We start from the raw sequence: 27,744 nt of genomic DNA on the forward strand, positions 1-27,744 counted from the left end.
ATATTTGTTTACATTTAATATAACCTCTGGAACCCAATGAATTCTAAAAATAAATTTTATGGTGAAACAAGGAGGGCAGAGACTCCATTTTGCAAACCTTCAGGTAACTTCTATTCACATCTTTAGAAGTATAAACTGAGTTTTGAGCTACTTGCAATCTTCAATTAGTGCTTCATATCTTTTTATGACAAAGTGTTATGAAGTGTTCTTTTTGCTTAGAATTCAATCATGTGATAAGCAGACATCTAGCAGAAATTATGTGCAATTTTATGTACCATACAAAATTAAATGCATGCAGCTTTTGAATACAAATTCTACCTTGCTCTTCAAACACATTTCTATATTCCTCAGGTGTTTTAAATTACTAGCTCCTGCTACTGCTACATAGTAGGAACTCTTTTATCATTATGTGCATCACTTATAACTGTACAGGGGAGTCATCTCACTCAAAAGGAGAGCACCAGTACAATGCCAAGTGTCATATTTCAGAAATTTTGTGAAACATTCAAAAGGAAATGTGGTACCTTGGAATTGAAGCTACTTTAGAAAGGTGTATCTGTCCAGAATGTACAGGAGATCACTTAAACACCAATATCACTGCCTTAGACAGGGACAGTGCCATTGTACTTTTTGGTTCAATTAAGACAGAAGCATAGCTTCCTTCATGTGAAGTGCCAAGCCCCGCAGGACCACGACAAGCTGAGAATCAAAGGCTTGGAAATAAACCTCTCACTTATGCCAGAAATTAAACACAGGTGCTAATGCACCTTTGGAGATGCAAACCACTTGGTAATCATGCTTGCTGCCTGACAACTACATGGCACATCACCAGCAACTAAACTTGCATGGCTTCAGGTTTATCTAAGATGCCAATACTGACCCAGCTTGATAAGATTAGCAGTTGGCTACTTAAATGTATCAGAGGCCAGCATCCACACTAATGTAATCTAAAATACTTGGAAATCTCTCCAAAATTCAAAGCCCAAAAACTTGTTAGGATTTTGAATGGAACTTCAATACAGCAAATAACTATCTGCTCTACAAGACTGAAGTAAGATTTAAATTTGCTACTTAAAAAAATCAAAGTAGTATGCTCAGAAACAATTACTACATAATTTAAAATCATGGTATGAAAGAATATGATTAAAGATCTTCTTGAACATGAGTTCCAGCGGTTGTTGTATGTGAGCCCAATCTAGGAGATAAATGCTGACTGCTCCAACAGAAAGAACCAAGTCCTTTACTCTTACAATCTCTATCAAGAGAGTTACCATCAATTTCTGTCAACGGAGTACAGCAAGCCTCATCCAGTCTTTCAAATGTGTATCTAATAAACCTTCCAAAAAACCACAGTGCCTTGACATTGCTCTCCACAGTGTGGTTGGCCTTCATGGCCTTTAACAATGCACCATGCTATAAATACGGTGTGCAAAGATGGCAGGTTCAGAGACACCAGGGCAAACTTACTAAGCAGCCTATCATTAATCACAACAAAAATGCTTTATAAAAAATCCTCCTCTGCAACAAAGGCATACTTTAGGGAGGTTGTTCTGGCAGAGAGATACAACAAAACAACTTGGAATAACAATGTATTTTCATTGCAAGCCCCACTTCCAATTCAGAACAACACTACTGTTGCTCTATCTACGATTTTGACAGAACCTACTGTCCCAGCTATCTCATATAACTATGTAACTGCAGAGTTGGACAATCAGAAAACTGAGTGTGCATTTCTAGCAAAACAGGAAAAAGATCTCTCACGTAAATCTCAACTGATTTTATTCAAAGCTCTACTTGGTACATAACAACAAGGTATTTGTTGCAAATGTGATAAATGGGTACTGTCAAAGTTCATTTCAGGGAAAATGAAATTACACTAAAAGCTGTCCCATTATTGTAGAAACAAAGCAATAAACTTCAGTTCATGTTAATTTTCAATATTCATCCACATCTAACTTAAGAGTTTTTCATCCTGTAGCTCAAGGACTAAGATCTACAAAAATAAGGAAAATAACCATATTGATAGTTGACCTAAATTCACTTCAATGTCACCAACTCCACCAGAACTCAGATGGATTTAAAGTGACAGAGATTAAAATGTAAAAAGTTCCTAGATAGCAGTGAACAATTTCTTTCAAATACAAACATTTTCATAACTCCTATTTGTACTTGAAGCAAGAAAGAAAATTCATGAGCATAGTCCACCTTATTTTTTTGTACCATGCACATGCATTTTACACACAAAACTGCCCTGAAGTAGGGTGAACAGTACTTAAAAAATACAGCTTTTTTTGGGTTTTGTTGTTGTTTAAACAGCATTTGTATTTAACCAGTCTCATATTAAACTGAGACAGCTTTGAAGTTTATGAAAATGTCAACCCCCTCCAAGACACCCAATAATCCCAGAAGCAAGGAGTAAAACAGACACCTACAGAAGCAGGTGTTGGGCTTCAAGCAAGTATGTCATCAAAGGCTGATCTAACCTAACCCCAAATGCTGCTATCTTCCAGAACAGCAGGTAGAGAAAATAATATAAATAGACTCTCATCTAGGAATTAGATGACAGCTTTTGCTAGCTAACACTGCAGCCCTAAAGCATATTAGAAGGGATCCATGTCAATGATTCAAGAGCTTTATGCTTAAGCATTTATATGCTTTAGAAAGAATATAACACTTTTGCCAAGAGTTTACCAGATTTATTAAGGATCTGCACACAGCTGAGAAATCCACTTTCAAAATGCTTCAAGAGATATTTAATGCATCAAGAATACAGTCAGCACTTCAATGAGACTTCACTACTTATTTTCAGTTCATCACTGTATAAAACATTATTAGCAGACATGAAATCAACAGGATTCAAAATAACATTTCTTTAAATAAAACCTATAAATACGCAGAACAATTGTCTGGTTTACTCCCAATTTGTTTATTGCAAGGCCAATATCTCCAGTAATAGCAAGTTTCAATACTGCATTCACACTGTGTTCTATTTTAATATTACTATAACTTTACTGTTGCCTCCATTCTCTTCTCTACTGTTTGGACACTGGGCTGGCAGTTGCACTTCTTGCCCACTAGCATCTTGCATTCTTCACCAAGAAGTGCTAGGTAGAAGAGGATTCTTCCTAGTCAAGCCTACAACCTACAAAACACAAGAGCATGAAGAAGCACAAATCTGATGCTCCCTGTATTTGGAACAAAAAGAAGCTCCTACCTCTAACTGGCAATCAGCACATTCCTTAACGTGGGCTATCTCTGTCTCCTATTATAGCAAAGAAATCTTAAAAAAGAGGGTTTTGAATAGAGTTTAACATGTCTACCAAGTGGACCTTGCAGGTCCTGCAAATTTCACATTATTCCTAATCCAATTCTACAGTGAACTGTGACACAGAAATACAGAAATTGAAAGTATCCTATTCTGCATCCATTTTCCCCTCCACCTGCTACTCTGCATTTCCAGCACATATCTCTGTTCCTCATTATGCTTTTAGTCAGGTCCTCATCAGACCATTATCAAATACCAGTTGAATTGACTACTCCAGCAGCAAACTAAGTCTAATCAGGACAGCCAGTTTGACTACTCAACCAGCAAAAAAACCCTGAATTAAACATTTAAAAGTGACAGGGACAGGGCAAAGCTATTCAGCCAGATGCTGCAAGAGCACTTCCCTTTTTAGCAACAGAGAGCTTCTAGAATAGCTCTGCTGCTTGTAAGACAACATCCACTGCTTATTTCCAGCATTCCAATACAGATTTAGAAAGTAGGCAAGAACCTCTTTAGTTTTATTGGAAACTATTAAAAACCCCCAGAGATTCAGAATGTCCTTACACAGTGACCAATAAAAAACTTGCAGCATGATTCAAACAACTACAACAGCTCTGTCCATGTAAAAACCCCAAAGTCGTATGCAAAAAAATATTTCATCAACTTTGCAAAAGGAAGATAGGATTACAGGTAGCCATTTGATAGCACCAGTACTTTCAAGTCAAGAAACAGGTCATAATAAATTCTAGACTATTAATTATAAACCCACTTCACAGTTTCAACAGGAATTTTTATTACAATACATTGATTACTTCGATAAAAACAATCTGCTTAGAGCAACGATTGTAAAGCCTTCCTGTCCATTCTGGTTGCCCAGATATTGTTATATTTCACTTAAGATTTAATCAGGTACCTTTGCTAAGTATATTACTCACTACAAAGGCAACACTACATTTCTAACCAGAATATTTGAAAAAGTAATGAGGTCTGGTCTATTTCAGAAGTTGAAGCACAGTATATATGAATGTGTTGATTCCTTTAAATAAGTTGCTTCACAAAAAGTATTTTCTAATTTCAGTACCAACTTTATAGGGACATACAATATTGAAGTTTACATGTATTGGTAAATATAAACACCAAGTACCCATGTAAGCATACACCTGTGAATCAACACAGCAACTTGATGATCAAGTTAACAAAGCATATCAGGGGTGGTCTTATTTAAAGCATCAATGACTCTTAAATTTCCAAGCCAGAAAACCAATTCACTTACTTATCGCACATTTAACTAACTTATCACATATTTAAGAATTTACTGCATTATAACTTCTTTAACAAGTCTCTAATTAAAAGAATTGGTTCTTAACTGCTTTACGTCAATTAGCCCCATCAGCGGAGATCCTGAGTGAATTATACCAAAAGTAACTTTAAAAAATAACAGAAATACGTTTCAAAGGAAGGGGTAGTCAGCAATTGAACAAAAATGAAACAAAGTCAAAATCTAACCTCAACAGGTAACACACTTTCAAATCAAGGACTGGTGCAGATAGCAGCTACCTGTGAGTTTTAAGCTATAGATAACTCTAGAGACCTTGAAGCTGGCTCCACAACTTGGCAAATTCTAAAGGCAAAACCATGATGATGATGGGAAGCATCTTCCAAATCCCCAACTCTAATACTTCATACACCTGTACTGTATAAGGACTATAAGCACTCACAAATTTGGGTAATTAGTCTACAAAATCACTCCTTTACTTCCCATCCTTGCTAAGAAATCTTATTTTGTCTTGCCTGTTCCTACTTAATGCTCAAGGAGAACAAAATATATAGCATTAAGAAAAGATGAGGTCAAATCTCTTCTTGCAGAAGCATACAGTCGTCCTGGTACACAAGCGTGCCAGCAAAACCAGTTTATATTCATCCTAATAGTCTAATTTCAGTTAAAATCTCAGTTATCCTTCCACTCAAATGTCACTAAGTTAAGCCACTAAAAAAAATTGGACTTCTAAGAGTGAAAAGTTTTGAGTGAGAAAAATCCAGTTCAGATTTTTCCAACTACTCTATATACACCTTACCAACTTCAATACTTTGTGGATACAGAATCTCTCAGGTAATATCAACTGAGTTCCATTCACAGAATAATTGTGTAACTTACACAAAGCCTGAGGTAACAGTAGGGCACCGAGCAAACAAGGGGAATGAATAGAACAGCAAACCTAGGTAAAAGCTGGACAATGACTAAGATTCACAATTGGAAGTTCTTATTCATACAGGTTCTCCTATACATGTCTTGGGGAAAAAAACACAAACTTTTAATAGCTAATTATCAAGTCAGTTAAGATCTTTATTTCAGTGTTTCCAAGGAAAAAAAAAAAAAAACCAACCAAAAAACACACCCTCACACTTAACAAGAACATCTTAAATACCTACTTTCTACATCCAGTTTTGCTGTACCACAACATTTGCCAGGTAGCATGTTACAGGAAACACTGCAGACATCCATTAGCTAGACAGCAAAACTGACTTCAGAATTCTATGCCCTCTGAGCCAGACCCATGGTTCGGTTTCAAATCATTTAGCCAGACTTATATGCTGGCTACTCAATTATTCCTTCTCAGAGGACCAAAACAACTAAAAGGTAAAATGTGGCAGCACAAGAACAACCCACTCTGGCAATATGAGTATTTAAATCACTACAGCCTAACTAGAGCACAGAGCCCCAAGTTCAAGTCGTGCCAACACAACTATGCAGGGAGCTGCACTGTAAAGTCTAGCTCTGATGTGAGTTAAAAACAACTTCACAAGAGGAGGCTAGCTGAAATCCACAACAACTTTGGTTCTACAATCCATAGGACAAAATAAACTGTCATATATAACAAGGATATAAATATATCAAATGATGATACAATAAACTGTGCTGCAGATAAAAGTAGGAAGACACTAATTACATCATAGTTTCTTACAAAAGTTATGAGGGGTCTTGAGGTACCGCTGCTGCTGGGAGTGGACAGCTTATCAAAAAGTACCTTACTAGAGCCTCTAATTCAGAAGGAACACAGCAGCAGCTTTACACTGTTTTTGAATGAAAAGTTAAAAAAAAAAAAAACCACTTCTCAAGCTTAAAATGTTTTCTAACTCTTAAAATACTAAAAAAAAAACCCTTAATACCTGGTATAAGACAACTAATTTTATGTATACATGACTAGACTTTTTAATCAAAATTTTATAAAAGCAAAGTCACTGTTACTGGTAACACAGCAAAGCACATAATGCACAGTTTCTCTTAAACCCTTCCTAAAACAATAGGCACTAAGGTAAATTTTGTCTTAAGAATGCTAAAGAACTAACATCATGATATAATCATAAATAGTGACTTTATAAAGTAACTTCCAAAAAGAGGAAATATAGTAATGCAACAGAAGACCTGAAACCACTAAAGATAATTTATACTGAAGTCTATACACACATTAAAGACCAATATTATGATGTTGTGAAGTTTTACACCAACATTCAAACAGATGGAGACAAGCATAAAAGAACTCACACTGCAGTAGTACAAGCACAACCATAACTAAATGGGTCTGCTTACTGCACATCCCTGAGTCTCCTCTCACAAAAGCAAGGGGATTATTACACTATGACAATCAAGTCACTCCACATCAGTAACATCCTGATTGGCAGAGTCCAACTGCACCACAATAAAACGCAAGAGAGCTCCTAGTTCAGAACTCCTGCTAAATCTAAGGAGACAGGCAGGAATGGGGGGCAGGGGTGTTTACACTAACACAGACAAGACCAACAAGGAAAAACCAAACCCAAACATTAAACACTTCTTTTAGGTATCAGAAAGCAGCTTTTAAATAAGAGGTGAACTTGGTAAGCATCTGTAGATGGTTGTCTCTGAAGGCAAGACAGGAAATAGTTTCGTACAAATGTTTTGGACTAGGCTGGCATAATTTATGAAGATAAGGTCAACATCTCTGAAATTTGCCATACTTGTGAGAAAAAAAGCTTTTCTGAGAGGTCTCTTAAGTTCAGACTCCTAAAGTCTTTCTTGTCTGCAAGTGCGGAGAAAAAGAATATTCTAGAGGAAAGGCAAGAGAAGTAATGATACAAGCAGCATAAATGTATTTTTTTAGACCAGTTGCAACAGGGTCTGGAAGAAGCCAGGTACTGCCAAGCACTGTGAAGATGATGCTGCTGAAAAGATGAGTATGCAGCAGGATACACAGTTTGGCTGAGCAGACAGAAAGACAAAGGTCTGGAACAAAAGAAAAGCAGACAGAAAAAGATGCCTGAGATGTGAAGAACTAGAAAAACAATGAAATAGAATTGTTCTAGCTACCATCTTAAGGAACAGGAAGCTGCAATGGAAAAGATTAAATGCAGCACTGCCTGCTAAATGTCACTTATCTTTAAGAACGACATGCACACATTCCAGTATGAATCACAAGGATCTATTCAGGAACAGAAAAGTGGCTCTGCTAACCATGAGCACAAAGGTATCCACTGAACTCACATCTACAACTGTGATTATCCAGAAAGGAGACACACAATGACAGCTGTCAAACACATGGCCTGTGACTTCCTGGATCCCAGGACCTGCTCCTAAAGAATGTTTAGGACACATTTATTGCCTTTTTCATCCAAGATACAAAGAGCCTTAACACCAATTTGCTAAGCTTGGTGAAGGATGTGATAATTCAAAAGACAAAGTGCTAATCCTATAAAGTCATGGTGCCAATTTGAATGTATTCATAAAACCTGATGAGTTTAACCTCATACCAGAAGGCATCCTACTAAATGAGGTACTGCCTGTTCTCCTGCAGTTGGCATAAATTCAGCCTTATGTGCTCTTGCTAATTCAACAGAAATGTGCTTGGGGATGCACACCTGACCAGGATCACATGCCTACTAATGCAGCCCACAGACTGGTCACTCAGAATCACCACCTCCCAACAAAAGAATTACATTCATTCTGCAAGCATCACTAGAATTTTTATTTGTTAAAAATTAAAAGTTAAGATGAGGAACCACGGAAGAAAAAACCAACTTGGATCTACTACTTTCTCTGTCTGGAAGCTAGCCAAAATATAAACTGCTTTTCAGAAATCTTACACTAAGTATAGGAGTTTATCTGTTAAAAAAAATAGAAAAAGAGAAAATATTACTTCAAATACGACACAGAAGTTTAGGAACTGTCAACTTGTCACAAATAAACTGCTTAACAAAAAGTATATACTTTTGTATGTTGAACTTTTAGTGTTGGTCATATAATATATTGCACTTATATTTTTTGTTCAGTTCTCATGAAACTTAAGTTACACACTGATTGAAAATAATATTAAAGTAAATAAGCTTGTTTATGTAATAGTTTTAAAAGATAAAATCATCAAATCCCATGTATAAACAAGCATTTTCCATCTGGCTTACCAACTACAAGATCAAGTTCAGCTTCTAAGAACGATGGTTCTCAGAAATTTTCCAGGAAAGGCTCTCCTGCTGTTGGGATAGCACATGGAAGTGCAGAGAATTAAAGTTAAAATAGCTATAAATGGATAATGCTTAGAATCCAGCATTTTTATTCCTAATAGCGGCATTGAAAATTTTATGAAGTGATGAACCAATTTACAGATAGGACAAAAGAACTTAGACAATCCAGTTCAATAGTATTTTGTGCACATTAAATATATCTGCTTATTCCTAGAGACAGGAAAACAAAATATATATCTAACATGCATCAGTGACATTGTTCACAGTGATGGTTCAGGTACAGCAATGTCACATCTCTCCCAATTAAATCCCTGCAATTTCCTGTTTTAGAAAAAAAAATTAGAAAAGCATATGATGGAATAAATTAAATTTCCAATCTAGAAATCGATTGATTTTAGGAAAACATCTTCCCTCAACTGAGCATTCTAGCTTAAACTTCAGGAGGATTCTCTAATCACCATGCAAAACCAGAATTTTCATATATGCTGGAATAAATCCAATTTAATGGGTCAATTATAATAATAATAGGTGTACAGCTACATGGCCTTTTTCTACATAAACAAGGTGTTTCAGATGCCACTCGCACACTGCATTTTCCTGGCAGCAGACCACAATTTCTACTTTTCCTTTCACTTCAGTATCTTCTTAGCAGAACAAACCCACAAATAGATGCAGGAGTACAACCGAGTAGATGATAAACTCTGACATGTAGGCTGAACAAGCAACTGGGAAAGTGAGTGGTGAGAAGAAAGTGACTCTAGTGGAAATAACTTTAAATACTTTTGCCACCAGATAAAGCATCCACATCACATTCAAGACACCTGACAGACTTACAAGGAAGAGAAGGGAAAAAGCTTTATTTCCAAAACACGTGAAATACATACGTGCATCCATGGGTGTAAGCACAAAACCTCATCCAGAGTCCACTAAACATTTAGGTAATCATTGTTTAAACAATCATGCCAGCACTGGTCCCAGGAGAAGCCAGGCTGTCAGCCTTCACACCTCTTTTTAGCAGGGGAGAGGGAAATGCTAACCCAAGCTGAGCTGCTGCTCAGAACACCCTGAGAACCCACATGTATTTGACCATTTGTTCATGTCCTCAGATCTCATGAGAGCCCAGCAGAAAGCCTTCCCAGCCTTAGAAACAGAGAATTTATCAAATTTAAGCTAATAACATAGGACTTAGTACATAAGAGCATTAAAATAGTGACAAAATCCATTCTTAATTTTAAAGCATCTTTAAACAGACGTCATCTGTACCCAAGAATTAAGATGAAAAATAGGAAAACAAGTACCAAACTACAGGCACTACAAGTTCCATACAGAGCACCAAAAAACTGAAAATTAATTTCAAATGCCAGATGACACAAAGTGTTATCTTCCCACTTTTTAAAAAGGCAGTAACATCTGCAGTATTGCTATTATCACATACAGGAAAACATTTCCATACAACAAGCTGAGGATTCCAAAGGTGTTCAGGACTAGGCACAGAACCAGCCCAAAACTTAACAGATTTAGGTTTCCACCTCTCAGCCGACCCGAGAGGCTTCCACTTCCATTTCCTGGAGAACAATTTCAGCTTTTGTTTCTGGCTTATTTCACAAGTTAAATTTTAAACCTAGAAAATCATTTTAGGATCTTTGTTTTTCCCATTCTAGGTTTGTTTCATTTCTTCATCTAGAAAAAAATTTGCTCAGTCTTTTGTCCCTTCCTGGAGCCACCTTAGAATTTAGCAACAGAAAGTTATTTAAGCAGTCTACTACGTTTGTAGTGAATAGAGCACTACAGGAGAGCAAAATCAATGTCGAGGGGAGTGAGATATTGTGCATCATTTAAAAAGTTTGCCTGAAACGTCACCTCTGAGAGGGAAGCTGCAACTCAACAGCTATTTTAAGTCGCTATTAGACCCAGTCTGGTTTAGCTACACAGAATATACTGTGAAACTTCCCACAACATTAATTCAATGCAAATCTTGCAGCATTCAACTGTCCCCAGCCTACAGTAGTTTTAGTCCTGAACAAATGTACTCTACTTAAATTTTCACTTCCTTTTTTCTTGCAATTTTAAAAATAACCTTACCTTTACACACAAAGCATATCGTAAAACACACAAAAAGGCAAGCTTCAAGTACTTGTGAGCAAAACTGAAGAACACACGATGGCACGCTATAAGTCATTATATTACACATGTAGTAGCTCCATCAAGGCGGTACTTCCCGTTGTAAGATCCCAGAAACACAAGCAAGGTCCACAAAATTAAAAAAACAAAACAAAAAAAAAAAAAACAAAACAAACAAAAAACCTCAGAAGTTAAATGGTGCTTTGCCTTTTTTTTTCTTCTGACACTTTTCTATACTTTACTCTTGCAGCAACAGTTTAGATGTTGCTCAGGTCTACAAGAAACATTAAGAGTAAATATTCCCCCTACGTAACGTTTCCTTCCTTTCAACAGAGGAACAGAGAGTCCAGGTCAAAAGTTTCAGGCGTTATCCCTTTGCTATGGAAGTCAGGGCCCGGACAGCCCACGCCGCGCCGCTTCCCCGGGGCGCTGCCTCTAATCCTTCAGGCAGCCGAGGCGCCCACCTGCTCCAAGAGGCTGCAGTGCCTCCCGCGACCCCAGAACTTCTGAGGGGCCCCGAGCACGTACCCCGGTCTCCGAGGGCAGCACCGCCCCCCGCCCAGCCCGGAGGGTTCCTATAAAACTCTACCCCCTCGGTAGGCGAGGGAGCTTCGGGGAGCGGCTGCCTCAAGAGGAGCCTCCCCTGACGGCATCCCTTACCTAAGAGGAGCAGCTTCACTTCCCTGGCCGCCTTCTCGCCGTCCTCCCGCAGGTTCCTGTCGATCATCTTGCTCCTCTCCACCGCCGCCTTGTCCTCGGCGCTCAGCGTGCAGCCCATCTTGGGAAGGGGCTGTTTGGCTCCGCCGCGAGAAGTGAAGCAGGGAGCGGCGGGGTTCGGCGGCGGGGAGGCGCTGAGGAGGGAGGGGGAGCGAGTGCTCCCCGCTCGCTCTCTCCTTCCTTCCCCCGCTCCCTCACCTGGGGCGCAGCGGCGTCGCGAGTACCGCGCGCCGGGCTCGGCTCACGGCCAAGAGGGGAGGCAGCGACCGGGAAGGGCGTGGGGAGGCTCGGCCGGGGGAGCGCGGAGCGGGGACAGCGGGGCTGCGGACGGGCGGACCGAGGCCTCGCACCGGGGCCGCCGCTCCCGCCGCCGGCCCTGAGGCTGCTGCGCGCGCGGCACCGCCCCCGCCCCGACGGAGGCGCGCGACCGCGCGCGCACCGCCCACGCCGGGAGGGGAGAGAGAGAGGAGGGGAGCGCGTGCACGGCGGGAAGAGCGGCGGGCGCGGCCGCGCGTGCGCACGGCGGCGGCCAGGCGTTTTGGGGCGGGGGGCGGGATGGGGGGAGCGCAGCGGGAGCGGAACGGGGCTGGAAGCGGGGGCACAGCGGGAGCGGAACGGGGCTGGAAGCGGGGGCACAGCGGGAGCGGAACGCGAACGGGGCTGGAAGTGGGGGCACAGCGGGAGCGGACCGCGAACGGGGCTGGAAGCGGGGACACAGCGGGAGCGGACCGCGAACGGGGCTGGAAGCGGGGGCACAGCGGGAGCAGGACCGCGAACGGGGCTGGAAGCAGCGCAGCCCGTGATGCCCCCGCACACTTGCCGGGGAGGGGCTCGAATTTAAACTGCTCGCGCGCGGGAGGTTCCATTGCTCGGCGGGGCGGGGGAGCACCGGGCTGGGCTGTGCCAATGGGGTACCCCGGGGGGATGCTGGAGCCGAGCTCCTCGTCCCCCTGTCCCGCCCTGTCCCCCTGTCCTGCTGTTTCCGCTGCTGGGATCCAGGGAAGCACCTCGGGGTGCAGCCCCGCCGGCGCTGGGTGCTGGCAGTCGGCCCTCAGGAGGGGCAGTAGCAGGGCTGGCTCTTACGTGGGCTGATCGGTCAGCCGTACTTTACCTCACGAGCCCAAAGCCAAACGAACCGCCCCCCCTCGCGGCTCAGAACTTCTCATCCCGCTCTCTTTTCTGATGGACCTTCCTTCATCCGTGTATATAAGAATTTAGATAGGGGAGGGGGTGCCAGGAGAATAGAGCAGGGCTGTTCCCGGTGGTACCAAGCACTAGGACGAGAGGTTGCAGGGAAATTGGTGCACACATAGTTCTACCTGAACATGAGAGAGCTTCACTGTGCGGTGGCCGAGCACTGGTACAGGTTGCCCAGGGAGGCTGTGGAGCCTTTCCCACTGGAAATACTCCAGTAAATTGGATGCAGTCCCTGGCAATGTGCTCTGGGACGACCCTGCTGGAGCAGGGAGGTTGGCACAGATGCCCCGCTGTGGTCCCCTCTAACCTGACCCACTCTGTGATTCTCTGCCCTATCTCAGAGCCCTGGCATCCGCACATCTGTGACCTGTCAGAGGTTGTTTTATGACTTGTTTTGCTGTTTATTATAAAAGCCCTAAGGAAACTATGCAATGTTTACAAAGTCTTTCCCCAGCACGCACATGTTGCACTTGGATTGCAAAAGAAAGATCCCGTTACCCGATAATAGTATCACAGAACAAATGGGGTTGAAGGGACCTCGGGATAATCCAGCTGAGCTGCGGTGTCACTGGGACCCACAACCCCATCTGGTCAGCACTGATAGGGTGAAACACTGATTTCACTGAAATTTGTAGATAGAACTGTGCACAACTGATAAAACTTTGTGAATCTCAGGAAAAACTTCAGTCAAAACATAAGGCGCAAAAGCCTACAAGGCAAATCTGTTAAATTAAGATTCATCATTCCCGTGAGTCCTTAGGATTTTTTTGTTTCTATAGAATTTCAAGAACTTCTGCCCCCAGAACGAGCTCAAAAAGAGCAGCATTTTACAGCACAGAAGGTGTTTTAGTATTAGAATGCAAAGACTTTAAGTCAGACTCAGCTATTACTATAATTAGCAAATTAAAAAGATTTTTTTCCTGTAATACTCAATGGAAAAGTGTATCAAATGTTCTATTTTTATTGGATGTCTTGGTCTTTCTTCTTTGCAGGGGTCCTTGGATGCTGACAATGAATAAACCATAAGTAATGGTATAAACAATGAAGTAGATAACACTCAAACTATAAGTTAAATATTTTTCACATCTTCTGATTGGTAGGCATGCTCTCAGCCCTAGCAAAGGATGGTACAGAATTCTTTCTTAAAGAAACCCCAAAGTTCATCAGTTCTCAAGACTTTATAAGACCTCTGACATTTTATTTGGCCATCTTCATTGTCCTACTGCTATGGAGAATGCCAGGGCACCTGAAAGGTGTTTGTTGCTTCTCTGCTCTCCTAGGTTGTTCAGGTGCTTAGTCTATTCTGTGTTCTCTTGGGCAGACTTCCACCCTGGTACTGTGTGGGATAAAAGCTTTTACAAAACATCTCATCTCACATATGGAAACCTAGTCTTGTTTTAGGGTTCCTGGCCTCCCCTGTGGTAGAGGGTGCAATATCAACTGCTGCTCATGAAAGAACAGTTAGTGGAGATGAAAATTAATAAGCTTAGGGATACTTTTCTGATTTGGAAATCAAGGATAAAGAATGATTTCTGAGATAAACAACACGTGGTTAGGGTATTTGTAAGTGAAAGTACAGATTAAGAGATAAGAAAGTAGTAAACAGAGATTATGGTAGGTGGAAATAATGTGATAATAAGAGTGGCAGATGTGACAGAAATGGAGATACTACAAGAAGGACACCTCAACTTTGCATGGATTTTGTTTCATTTAATCATGTGCACAAAGCACACATTTCTATGCTTTTGACCAGGAGTATTTATTAGGGTGTTCTCTGTCCTTTTTCCCCTTTAGCACTGTCACTACATTCATTGGCAAAACACATGAAACAGACCCAAGTTCCTTTTCTTTTTATGACCCTGTATTTGGAAAACAGAACTGGATAGTATCTTCTCTTTTAAACATATAGCTTAGTCTTAAAGATTGACTTCTTAGTTCTATTTAACCCAAGCCTACTTTATTTCAAAATTAGGACTTTTCTACTACCTTTTCCTAAATTGTAATTTAGGAAATTTTCCTAAATTGTACCTGGTTGTACATGGACAATATTACAAAAAACAGGGCAACTCCTGAGCATTCTAATGTGCATTCCTTTAAAATTTGAAGCCAATTGGTATCAATTTTTAATTTTTCAGAAGTGGAAGTACTACATGGCACAGGTTCACCAATATTATTTCCTTATGCAGTCTTCTTTGAAACAATAAGAGATCTTTTCAACAGTGTTCAGCAATGTCAGTTGTTTAGTCCCACTTATGCAATAATGGTGCAGGGGATAAATTATTGTATTCTAGTGTTACTTCACACACATGGCAGCTCTCAGGAGCATGGAATAGCAGAAACTCTTTTCACAGTGCCCAAGAGGGCTGAGGAATGATTGTGCTAACTCTGTTGTGGCCAGGAAACTCCCAATATTCAGAACAAATGTTGTCAGTGCAGTGCTTTGTAACAAATAATGTCTTACATGGTGCTGTGGAGCAGTGTAGCTCTGAATCACCACCTGGAGCTACCACAGAGCTGTACCTGATGTCTGAAAGTATTTTCTTCTAAGATAAAATAATTTACTAGATAGTGAAAGAAACTATAGTTAAGTAGATAAATGTAGTCTGTATTTGATCAGTACACCAATGATCCCTATGTGTTATCCAGAACATAGGGAATGTGTAAGCTCTAACTCAGGGATTAGCATTGCCTCACAGCAGTATGGTTATGTGAGACAATGTATTTCATCCCTGCAGTTAGAACTGTACAGCTTTTACCTTCTTCTGACGAGTTGGGAGATTGCTCAGGAGCTGTGTGTTTCATGGCCTCATTCCTGAGAGGCGATTATTTCAAGAGATTTTGTTGTTTTGCTTGGTTTAACAACAAATAGCTGTTGTTTGATATGACCTCCTTTTGAGACTGCATCACCAGCTCCTGGGCTCATTTTTCTGTAAGATTATCTTTAGCTGCTTGCTGCATGGGCTTAATAGATAAATTTCTTGTGTTTGCTATGGAATGCACAGTGTTTTATGGGGATAATGATCAGCCTTCAGCCTTCTATTTTGCTGTTTTTCAGATTTTAATTTAAATTATCTGATTTAATAGTCCTTTGCTCTTGTCTTTAACCAGACACAGTACACAAACACATATATGAGAAATTGAAGACAATTGTTACAAAGGAAATAGAGGAAAGTGGGTAAGAATTTGAATTTCTGCCTTTGAAAAAGTAAATAGAGCAAGGTAAAATACTTTCTGAATAAAGCATGTAACTATATGCATAATTATATCTCAATACCTGAACTACAATATTTTTTACTGAAGTTATTTTATTTCCTTTTGTGCTGAGAAACTAAAATGTTCCCAAAGTATAATTCAAGGTATCTTCTTCCATACTGCTCATTCCAACCCTTCTGCCATGGGCAGGGACACCTCCCACTAGGCCAGGCTGCTCAAAGCCCCATTCAGCCTGACCTTGAACACTTCCAGGGATGGGGCATCCACAACTTCCCTGGGCAGGTTGTTCCAGTGCTTCACCACCCTCAGAGTAAAGAATTTCTTCCTAACATCTAATCTAAACCTACTGTCTGTCAGTTGGAATCCATTCACCCTTGTCCTGTCACTGCATGCTCTTGAGGAAAGTCCCTCTCTGTCTTCCTCGTAGGCTCCCTTCAGGTACTGCAAGGGCACAATGAGCTCACCCCAAAGCCTTGTCTTTTCCAGGCTGAACACACCCAGTTCTCAACCTTTCCTCGTAGGAGCAGGGCTCCATCTATCCAATCAACTTGGTATCCCTTTGAAATTGCTCCAACAGGTCCATTGGTTTTCCTGTGCTGGGGACCCCAGACCTGGATGCAGATTCTCAGGTCAGAATCCCCTCCTGACCTGCTGCCCACAGTGCTCCAGATGCTGCCAGGACATGGCTGGCTTTCTGAATCTGAAACAGCAGCTCTAGTACACCATTTGAAACTTGAACAGATGAAAAAATAATTAAACAGAGCAAATACAAATCCTCCACGTGAATTAAATGTCAAAGGCCCCTCTGCCCCATTGCTGAGTCTTCTGGCAAAGTGCTTGCAGTCCACCTTCTAGAACCTCTGGATTACACTGTATGCATACACAACGCTGATTCTTCTCTCACGTTACTGTGATTAATTAATGGATAGTGGATACTTTAGATATTAATTAGCTAGGATAATGTCCCTGTTCAGCAATGTCACTAATGACAGGGCCAGAGCTCATGCAACACCTCTGTGAAGGGCCTTTCTGACTAAGAGATTTTATACGCTTAATTCAAAATGAAATTTTTCTTGGAACCACAAAACAAGTTTGGCTTTAAAATTTCCCGACGCTGCAGATGAGCAATACTGAATTGATTAAGCTGTAGCTCAGTAGCATGCTAACACCTAAAGTGCTTGTTAATATGGATGCAAATAATTATTGTCAGCACCTTGGAAGATTCCAAGGTGTATATTGAGTGCAGGAGGTGCTGCTGGCAGAGAGAGGAGACGTGTGCTGTGTATGCCAGTGAGTGCTGTGCACATCCTAGTGCTCACTGTTGCCTTGAAATACACAGTGAGAATTCTGTTAATTTTAATGAAGGCAGTGTAATTACAATGATGTGGGAAGAAAATCGGCTTTGTGTATGCACACTGTGTAATCCAGAGGTCCTTGGAGGTGAACTGCATGTATTTTGCTAGGAGAAGGCTGAGAATGGGGAAGAGGGGAATTTGACTCTTCATTCATTTTATGTTAATCTTTCCAAGAGACCAGGTTCCTAATGAATTGTGCAAATATCTGTTGATGATTTCAGTGTTCAAAACACTGCAGATAGGTCCTCTCCAGAATATGATAGAACCAAGGGTAAATGCTCAGCAAAGGATATTTCTTTTTTTACAGTTGCCATGTTTTTGAAATATTGCCATGTTAGATTTAATTCTGAGTAGTTATAGCAGAAGAAACTACATAATCTACTGTCTGTTCTACCCTGACCTGCGAATTAACTAATCATGGTACAGACTTCATAGTATAAATAAACAAAGGAAAAACTCATTGAAAAAATGAGCACTTTATTAATGAAGATTGTATTAATCTATAAGAGAAAGACACACACACACACACACACACCACACACTGATAGACATTTGTTTCCATAGTGTTAAAAGTCCAGCAAAAAATCCAGAATTAAAATTTCAGGACATAATATCTTTAGTATATCTGTAGCAGAAATGGATTATACATAAATTAAACCACAAAAAATCATGTAAACCTGTAATATTATGAAATATAGGGCTTTTTGGGATGTGATCCGGGTAGTTACATTGTGTTTTGTTCCTTTGTATGTATCAGTAAATTGAAATTATTTTCCAGTTAGTGTGAAACAGCACTGAAACACTAAATGTTGTATTTGTAAATGTTATTGCATGTTAATAAAAATTAGATACATAAATAGGTGCATTCATGTGCAATTGTCACACCAGCAAAAACTAAAATTATAAAGTGGAAATCATTTAACTCCTGTAAAATCTCTTTTATAGTGCCTGTATCAGTTTTGAATTGTAGGAAGTAAACATTAGCATATATAAGCAAAGCTACCAACCAGTATAATATTTCCTGTTACGATGCTAGGTCTTCACAAATTGGTGTCTTTTTAAATTACTTTACAATAATGTATATTTATTCAAATTCATAAAAGTACAGTAAATGAAACAACTGCATAAGATGTTACACTAAATGAGAAATTCAGGAAAATTGCTGCAGGAATGGTCAATTTTTATCTCACATAAGCACAATATAACTATAAGACAATACAGCAACTTTTTGACTGTCATATCTAAGTGTCTTCACACATGCTCTGAAAGGTAATTCATATTAGTAGATACCTTAAATAGTCAGTTTTCTTTTACTGCATATGAAGATATTACTTATGATAAATTAATTCTCTAATGTATTAATACAAGCATTTAATTCCAGTTATAAATATAGTATAAATCCAGTGATGATTTTGCTGACAAAACATATCAACAAATCAAAGAATAGGACTGATTACTTACAGAAATTCAGAGAGTTTTTCAATAATTTCAATTTAAAATAATTTGTAGGTAAAGTGTATTCTATAAAAGGAGTAGATTTGGACCATGTTATCAAATAAATGTTATTTGTTTTGTTTCAAATGAAAGTTGAACAATATTTACATGGAAATGAGAAGTACTTTCTTAATACATAGTCCTTTTTATTTTTGCAACTCTTTATGTGTGGGCTATGGCAGTAGTCTTTCCATTTTAGAATGCTGAACAACTGTGAGTGCTGATTATAAACACCAAGTAAAACAACTTTGAAATATTTATCAAAGTGGGTTTGTCCTTCTCCCTAGGTACAATGACAGAGACCCTAATACTAGACCTTGGGATTTTTGTTTTATAACTCTAAAAGATTCTCCAGATTACAAAAGATGAAGAAGAAACAAAGTGCTAAAACCGCTTGCCTTCTTCCGTGATTGTTGTGAAGCAGAGGCACGAAGCAGGTCTGAAGGAAGGCCTTTGCTGTGGTTTTGTGCTTGCTTATTTGCTGAATCTTCAAAATGTTCCTCTTCATTCTCAGGTCCCAGATTCAATCCAGAGTTATACTTACACCTATACATTCTTCTACTCTCAGCTTGTAATTAGCTCTGAATTCTGCAGCTTTTGAAGAAGGGCTTGTGTACCCCAAATATTTTCTTTTTTTCCTTAGCTACACCAATTAATCTAAATAAGCCAACAAGCCTTAGTTTTAGGCACTTTGTTAGAAGTAATGAAGTTCTGGGTACACTGGAGTCGATGAAAATGTGACTATTACTATTACTTTATGTAAATTACTGTATGTAAATAGAGCCAGAATTTCTCTTTTGGAGCTGCTCAAGTGCTTCAAGTGACACATGTGTTTAAGTGCATTCCTGATCCACAGCCAGACTCCTCAGCATCTTTTGAAATTGTTTTGTAGTTAAAAAAATTATGCTGACACTGTGTTGCAAAAACATTGTTTTTACTGGGTGAATGAGAAAGGTTACTATACTTTTCATCTAAAATCTGATCCTAAGTTTTTTGGTAGGAAAGATACAATTCAAGTTTAGAACTTGAAATAGGAGCATCTAAGTTTATTTCCATTCAAAATGTTGTGGTTTTGTTGACTGAGTAATTTTCTCATTTAATTCTCCTTAAATGGCCTAAAAAAGGCAGAGCACTTCATGTCATCAGAAAAACCCAGATAAATATTCAGGGTATTTTCTAATGCAGTGACAAGACTGGTTATATCTTGTTTATTTATCTGAAGGTAATAATTTCTCAGAGCAAAGCAGGTATGAGCCTCATTGCAGGAAATAGAGGTTTTGAATGTTATTTCCTTTGTCTTGCAAACGGGAACACATAAACCCAGCACATATTTGGTTATATTCCAGTGCCCCTTTGTTTGTTTTGCCATTTGCTTCACTTTTATATAAATTAGTAGAAGTTGCCTGGGTAGTGTTTTTCATTCTATTGTTTGTTTACATGTGCAGTGTTCTTAAAGCTTGTTAAAGACTTTTATTTCTCATGTAGACTGTAGTTCACTTTTCTCATATCTATGCACAATACAGAAAATCAATGGTTGCAAAGTTATTAATTTTTAATTTTTATTGTGAATTGGATACTATTATGGTGTTCAGCTGAATAATACATTATGTCTAATGGTGCCTGGTATTATAAATTACATTTTGAGCATAATATTTACTTTGAAAGCTAAGCAGTTTTGCCTTGGAGTACTCTGTTTATCTGTTTAAATCTCACCCTTCCACCCCCCCAAAAAATCTACATGTGCCAGAGGAGGATCCTGAAAGAAGGTTTTCTTTTCTTGAGTAAAGTTTGTAGAATCAATTGTGTGAACAAAATAAAATCAAGAACACAAGCAGAGGTTTTTTTTTATAAAAATGCAAAGGTGAAACAGTCATGCCATCTATTTGTAAAAAACCATGAAAATATGTTCAGAATTTTTTTGTCTTAAAAATATTATTATTACAAATAAAAATAAAAAGCATTAGCTAAGCACTGTCAACATTATTAATACCAAATCCCACGTCTACTGTAAGGAAAGATGACCACTATCAACAATATCTGTAAGACTTGCTTGTAGCTTTGCATTACACTATGTTGGAGACAGTGGTAAAAGAAGCTAGAAATAAAAACCCTGTGTAACAAAATAGATTCTTCTCTCCAGTGTGCAAAAATAATTCTTCCTTGTCTGTCACAAGATCACCTGATTGAATAATCTGGCAAACTACTCTACACAGTTTACTCCATCATGTTGAGTTCTGGCTACTAGTACATTTAGGATTTGTTCCCAAAAAAATAGATGCTGTTTGCAGGCTTCTCTCACGAGGGATATTTGGAAGATCCAGATATTTCCCTGGCTGAGCAGAACTATAAAACTGAGTCGTGAGCCTCTGCTGCAAGAATTTGGAGAACCCAGATTAAGAAAATTATGTATTGATAAAACTGTCAAAGGGAACAAAAACAGGAAATGTTTTTAGATGAGAAAGAACTATCAGGAATTTAAACAGGAAAGGCTGAGTACTGTTTGTTACTGGAGAATGCTGATGCTGTGTGCATAATGACCATTGCCCTGACTATGAGAGCTTTGACAGACACTCTGTCCAAGGATAGGCAGTCCAGATCAGCAGTGCAAAGTTGCTCATAAGGTGCTTCACTGGTTACATAGCTTAAAATGGAATTAGAGTCAAGGGAGTCAGGCATCCAACTATCCCCTAAATTAGCAGGTTCAAGCTGCAAACAAGAATTATGACCAGAAGAAAGATCTTGGGCATGTTAAAAAAAGCACAGTATTGCAGTCAGAGGAGGTCAGAGGAGTCAGAGGCAAACTGAGGGAACCAGACAAGCAGTGTGCTCCAGCTGGAGCTGAGTGTTTGAGTAGGAGAGAGCAATCCAGAGCTGGTCACAAATGCAGATACAAGCAGGTACAGTGCTAGCACTCAGAATGGTTTGTCCTCTGCAGGACAGAGAGCCTTGGAGAGAAGGAGGAGAGCTCAGTGCCACCATGGCAGGTGCTCGGTGGTGGGAGTGCAGAGCTGCCCGAGGCTGTCACGGGTGGGCTACGGACAGGCCCACCTGGACCAAGGGCTCACAAGCCCACTCATCCCTTGTGGGCTCTGAAACTGGCTGGCTGAGACAGCTGTGCAGGTCTCAGTGGTTCCTCTAATGATGGATGAGGATGGTTCTGTCAAGGAATAGCTGCAATTCTCAGGTTTCAGTTCCCACAGCTCACAGCAGCCTTCCGGGAGCAAAGGGCTGGGGCAGAGCTCTGGTTTCCCAACAGACCTGAAAGCCATGGGTAGCTTTCCCCCAGAACAGTCTTAGAGTGAAAGCAAATCAGTGCTGTAGGAAGCGAGCAAAAGAATTTGGAATCCATAAAACTGCATTTTTACAAAAAAATCCCAAACAACCAAACAAAAAATCAAACCACAAACAACTCTCATCCTCCACCTTGCAATCTCCCCCCCAGCCCTCAAATCATTCTCAGAAGTTCTAAGCTGACTTATTTGGTAGGTTTCCTTCATATTAAATATGCCTTCTCACTCACTGATCTATGCATCCTTTGTATATTGGAGCAAAATAAGAGTAAGTCCCAGCTCAACTCTTAGTTTTGCTAGGCAAAGTTGGCATGAGTCTGTGCTATTCCATTTCTTTTCCATTTCTGAAGTATTTTCAATTAATGTATAAAGAATAGATCTCTACAAGCATCTGTTCCTACAAAACCAGATCTGATGTTATTGTATTATCAATTATAAAAGCAGCAATGAGATTATACATATAGAAAAATTATTTTTTTAAAAAAATATGGTAATAACATTGCAATAGTGCTGCTAAGATATCCCCTGCTACAGTAGGCTGGTCAGTCTGACCAAAAATAACAGAAAACAGATGCACAATTAACTTCTTTATGAAGTAAAAGGTAGGAACAAAATCAATTCCAACCAATATTTTACTGAATTTTGTTTTCCAAAAATGAATCTTTTTGCTTTTGTGATGTCTAAGGTTTTGACTAAATATTCCATGACATTCAGACTTCAAATGCAGCAAAATGCTTTTCCCATGATTCAGACCTTAGAGGGATTGCAGAGAAGTGAGCTGGCAGATTTTTAAAATGCATATGAAATTTTGTGTCTTTATATAGGTATGTATTTTTGTTGTTTGTGACATATATGTAAATAGTTTGTCCAGATTTTCATAGATGGTTGGAATTTGTAGAAGGGTTCTGCAGAAAGCAGGACTCATTTCTGTTCTGTTCAATGTAGTGTACAATAACTTCAAATTAGTTCTCATACCATATCTGATAAAATGTGCACATGACACACAAGCCAACAAAACATTAAGTAATGATGAGGGTAAAGAAGTTTTTTGCAGGATCCTAAAATTCTTGTTCTGCAGGGAAGGGGGGGTAAAAGTTGTTTATATAGCTAACAAAGAGTAAGTGTATGAAGAGGCAGTTTTATCTCTCCTTGAGGTTTTAATGAGACCAATATTGAAGTACTACATGGAGAACTAATGTGGATGCACAAAAAAAAAAAAAAAGGAAATTGAAAGTCTGCAGTATAAATCATCATTCAAATGTCCAAGGAGAATTCTCTAATAAAAAGGGTGAGCAATGTGAGCAGCAGCAGCAGAAGAAACTGGTTGCCCTGTATCTGGCAGCAGCTTGGACAGGCTCTCAGAAGGTGCCACACATCCAAGTGGTACCAGGGAACAGGCAGGGATGGATGAGAAGTGGCTGCCTCATGCCAGGCAGGGCACAGAGGAGACCACTGAAACTTTCTTTCTCAATGACAAGTACACAGTTTAATGGTCAGTGAGAGATGGAATATTAAAATAGCTAATACACTTTTTATACTTCCTTAATGCCAGCATGCCTATAAATAATAAGTGAAATAATTTAGGAATAAACTGTAACAAATCTCTGATTAGAAATTGCTTGAATATGATCTTGCAAAAGAAGAATCCTCCAAGTGAAGCAGATTCTCAAAGCAGCATGATTGTCCCCTAGTTAAAATAAAGTTGTGTGACTTGCCACAGAGAGCTGTGATACAGAATTCTGTAATTTGAATAAAAGGAACCTTTTAGTTCATTCTGAAACATGGTGGAGATACCTGGCAACTTTGATGTTCCTTTGAACTCCCTTTTAGCTCATTACTAGCCAAATGGCTGCTGGGCCTTGCAGATATAGTTCAAAGCCTGATTTATGTTACTGATTAAAAATAATGTAAAAGCCTCTGGAATAAAGGAAGTCTGGGCACATAATAATGCAGTACAGGGCTATTCACCAGCTTTACTGAGCTGTTTTCTGGATCTGGCTGCTGAGTTTTGATTCTTACTTACTAGTTTCAGATCTTGGTAAGTGGCAGGAAAAAGAAATTGGTATTGGCACGAAAAACCCACTTTGGTAGTGATGTTATTGTGCAGAGTGGTCCAACTCCTCAGCCTCTCATCTGATATCTAAACAGGATAGTGTATGTAACTGAATACATGTGACAATGGGGAAAGCAGAGATAGTGCTTTCCTGTTATGCCATCATGGGAGAACCTGTGATGTGAGTGTGTGACTTGCCTGTGGTGGTTGCAGGCACAGATGGCACCAGCCCTGCCAGGGAGCTGGCTTTGCCCAGGAGTCCCCACACTGGGCAGTGCAGGAGCAGGGCAGGTTCTGAGCTAATGGGGCTGTGAAAGGATAACACTGGAGTATTGTTGTCCAAGGAGGGCTCTCAGGGCCAGGCAGTGCTGCCATACCTGGCTGCACTGCAGAACTGGGTCCCTGGCCCCTCTGGCCTCTCAGCACAGTTTGAAGGTGTCTGTGTGACCTGGCCACCCTCTGCTACTGTGCACAGTACAAACAGTAATGAATGCTCATGGTGTGCCCTATTTAAGGCCATAAGACAGCAAACAAGGCAGATTTCAGGGACGAGGAACTACAAAGGCGTCATAGAACCATGGCCTTTTTCTTAGGAATAGGTGTTCTTCAGTACTGCCTTTGCCACAGCAGCCTAGCCCAAACACAAATGCTATTTTTCACACCAAAGTTTTTAATTTTAACTTCCTCTTTATGTATGTGTATATATTGTTTATTCACAAGCATGTCACAGCTTCCAGTGGGTTGAAGCAGGCAGTGTGGTATCTCTATTCATACATTTCTGCTTTTTAATAGGATCTATTCAGAGCAAGACAAAAGGCTGATTGAATGCTGGGAGAAATTTTGTATCGTAGAGTCATTTAAATGTGAACTAGGACATTCTCTGGAAAATTACATAAAAATGGCTAGTGACCCTGTGTACAATACTTGCTTTCAACATTATCCAAAGCCAAGACAGCCTTTTGACAGTTACATAATGCAGATGGGTCATGATCAGCCAACTCAGAAATGTTCAGCATTGTGCAAAATGAGAATCACATTTGACGAAGTTGAAGCAAAAAAAAAGGACAAAAAACCTTTCATTTTCAGTATGCTGATCAATTTTCTAATTTATAATATCCAAATTTAGAAATATTTAGAATCATAGAGTCATTAAGACAGAAAAGACTCCCAAGATCATTGAGACCAACTTTTGAAATTTTATTTGTTTGTTGTTTGACATCTAAATACTGGTAGAAAGGCTCAAAATATAAAATCTGGGAGGTCTTCAACCTTCAACACTCCTGTTTGCAAAAACATCTGCAAAATTTTGTAAATGGCTCGTGAAGCTACAGATGAGCGATCATATCTGCTACTGATCTCTATGAATCACATATTTCTTGATTTAGAGAGATTGTACTCTGGCTCTAAAATAGCCATAGACTGATTTAGTTACAGAACTGAATTCCAGAATTCACATATCCAAATAATTTAGTTCACTGCTAAATCTTCTTGCCACCCCTGCTTTTCTTCCTGCTTTCTCCACTGAAAAAAATTATGCTTAGGACTTTGAGTTAATGCTTGTTTGCTCTTTCTTATGCCAAAACAGTTATTTTACAAAAAAAATCAACAAAATATCTGAAAAACTGCACTTGCATCAGTAAACACCACATAGCAGCAGTGTCAGTTTTCTCCCAGTGGAGAAAAAAAGGTCTTAGACTACATAGAATTGTGGTGTTTCTGTGTATGCAATTTGTACTGTATAAGCCAAAGGCTTTACATAGAGATATAGATATATAGATATTTAGATATGAATATATAAATAAAATTACTGCAGTAAAAAGTTTTATAGGTATATTTATGCATTTTCTGCAGGGATATTATAGCACAAGCTTCTTTGATATTTCTGCTAATATTTTTTCCCTGTAGCCTGAAGAGAAATCTATTGATGCTGAAGGATAATTTATGGTCTTCCTTTGCATTCTCTCTTTCTCTTCCAGGATGAAACTGTTAGTTACTTACATGCAGCAATTGTATTATCTCAAATTAATTATACTTTTGTGGCATTCCTTCCTTGAGAATAGCTGGCTATTAATGTATCCCATTAAGTATTCCAAAATACTGTAATGGACAATCAGGTAAGAACATATCAACATGCCAACCTTTTTGTAGCTGAGACTACTAAATGTTTTTTTTTATACAAACTGGTGCTGCAAGTATTAGAATCTTGATTTTGTGTGACTTAAGAAAATATTTTATTATTTACTCTTGCCTATTTTCCCCCTCTTTAAACCTTTTAGTCACAAAACTACTTTATAGTAGTGAAGACGTGAATTAAAAGTTGCAGTGAAAACAAGATTTCCATATCTGCCTTTAGGTTTCTGATTTTAATATGTATTAACTGAATTAGGGTGATGAATTTTATCAAGAAGTGGGCTTTTTATGGTAAATCATAAAAAAGGCCTTTACTCCTTGTCATGCAGTCTTCTGCTTCAAGGCTAGCTAGTTTGGATTGCTACTGCTTTTTGGAAAGATGTGTGCTGTCAATCTGGAACAAGTATAAAAAGGCTGAATGTAAGGAAAGTGAAAATTAAATTTGGTTCAAAACAACACTGAACACTGAAGAAGTTTTGTTTAGAACGAAATGTCTTTGTAGCTTGAGTTGTCAATCAGTGCTTCTTACCAATAGGATTGTCCTGAATTTGGTACAAATTAATGTCTTGAGGCTGTTTTTGTTTTGAAGCAGTGCATCATCCCTGCATTTCACTGGAGTCAGGGCAATATCAAGCACAAATTCAGGCTGAGCGAAAAATGGATTGAGAGCAGTCCTGAGGAGGAGGTGTTGATTAGGTCATGACATGCCTGACATGACCCAGCAATGTGCTTTTGGAGCCCAGAATTCCAGTTGTGCCCTGGGCTGCATCCAAAGCAGTGTGGGCAGCAGGGAGAGGGGGAGGGATTCTGCCCCTCTGCTCTGTTCTTGTGAGACCCCACTGGAGTTCTGTGTCCTGGTCTGGGCTCTCCATATATAAAGGACATGGACCTGCTGGAGCAAGCCTGGAGTGAACACAAAGGTGTTCAGAGGGCTGGAGCACCTTTCCTGTGGAGGCGGGATGAGAGAGTTGGGGTCATTCAGACTGGAGAAGAGGGGTCTCTGGGGAGAACTTTTTGCAGTCTTTCAGTTGCTAAAGGGAGCTACAAAAAAGCCTAAAAGAGGTATTTACAAAGGGCATGGGAACAAGATTAAGGGGTCTATAGTGCTTTTACAACAGAAAGGATATGAAAATCTTATTTAGACTTTTATCTTGATCCCAATGAACTTATAAGTAAGAGAATTGCAGATAACTTCTGATAATGCTCTTGCTGCACAGAGTATTTAATAGTGGCCGTCATCTACTTCAAGTCAAAGAAAAAGTACAGACTTATAAATATTTAATCCTTTTCATTTCACTTGTATGAATTAATCTGTATAAGTAAAGTGTTTAATAACACAGTACCCTTTGCTGTATTTCTCAAAAGCAGATATTAAAATGCTGCCTGAACTCACTTTGGGTCATTAAACTCCATTTA

At 39.4% G+C, this 27,744-nt stretch overlaps 1 protein-coding gene across 1 annotated transcript in view; it reads right to left on the reverse strand.

Annotated features, from left to right (window-relative positions):
• Nucleotides 1–11,988, reverse strand: part of GNAI1 (G protein subunit alpha i1) — a 32,076-nt gene extending 20,088 nt beyond the window's left edge. Inside the window, exon 1 of the mRNA XM_036400754.2 lies at nucleotides 11,540–11,988. Coding sequence (XP_036256647.1) covers nucleotides 11,540–11,657 — 118 coding nt within the window. The 5' untranslated portion in view covers nucleotides 11,658–11,988. The remainder of the gene's footprint in view (nucleotides 1–11,539) is intronic.
• Nucleotides 11,989–27,744: the final 15,756 nt, after the last annotated feature.

The sequence above is a fragment of the Molothrus ater genome, chromosome 5 (assembly GCF_012460135.2).
Source record: "Molothrus ater isolate BHLD 08-10-18 breed brown headed cowbird chromosome 5, BPBGC_Mater_1.1, whole genome shotgun sequence".
Classification (NCBI taxonomy): domain Eukaryota; kingdom Metazoa; phylum Chordata; class Aves; order Passeriformes; family Icteridae; genus Molothrus; species Molothrus ater.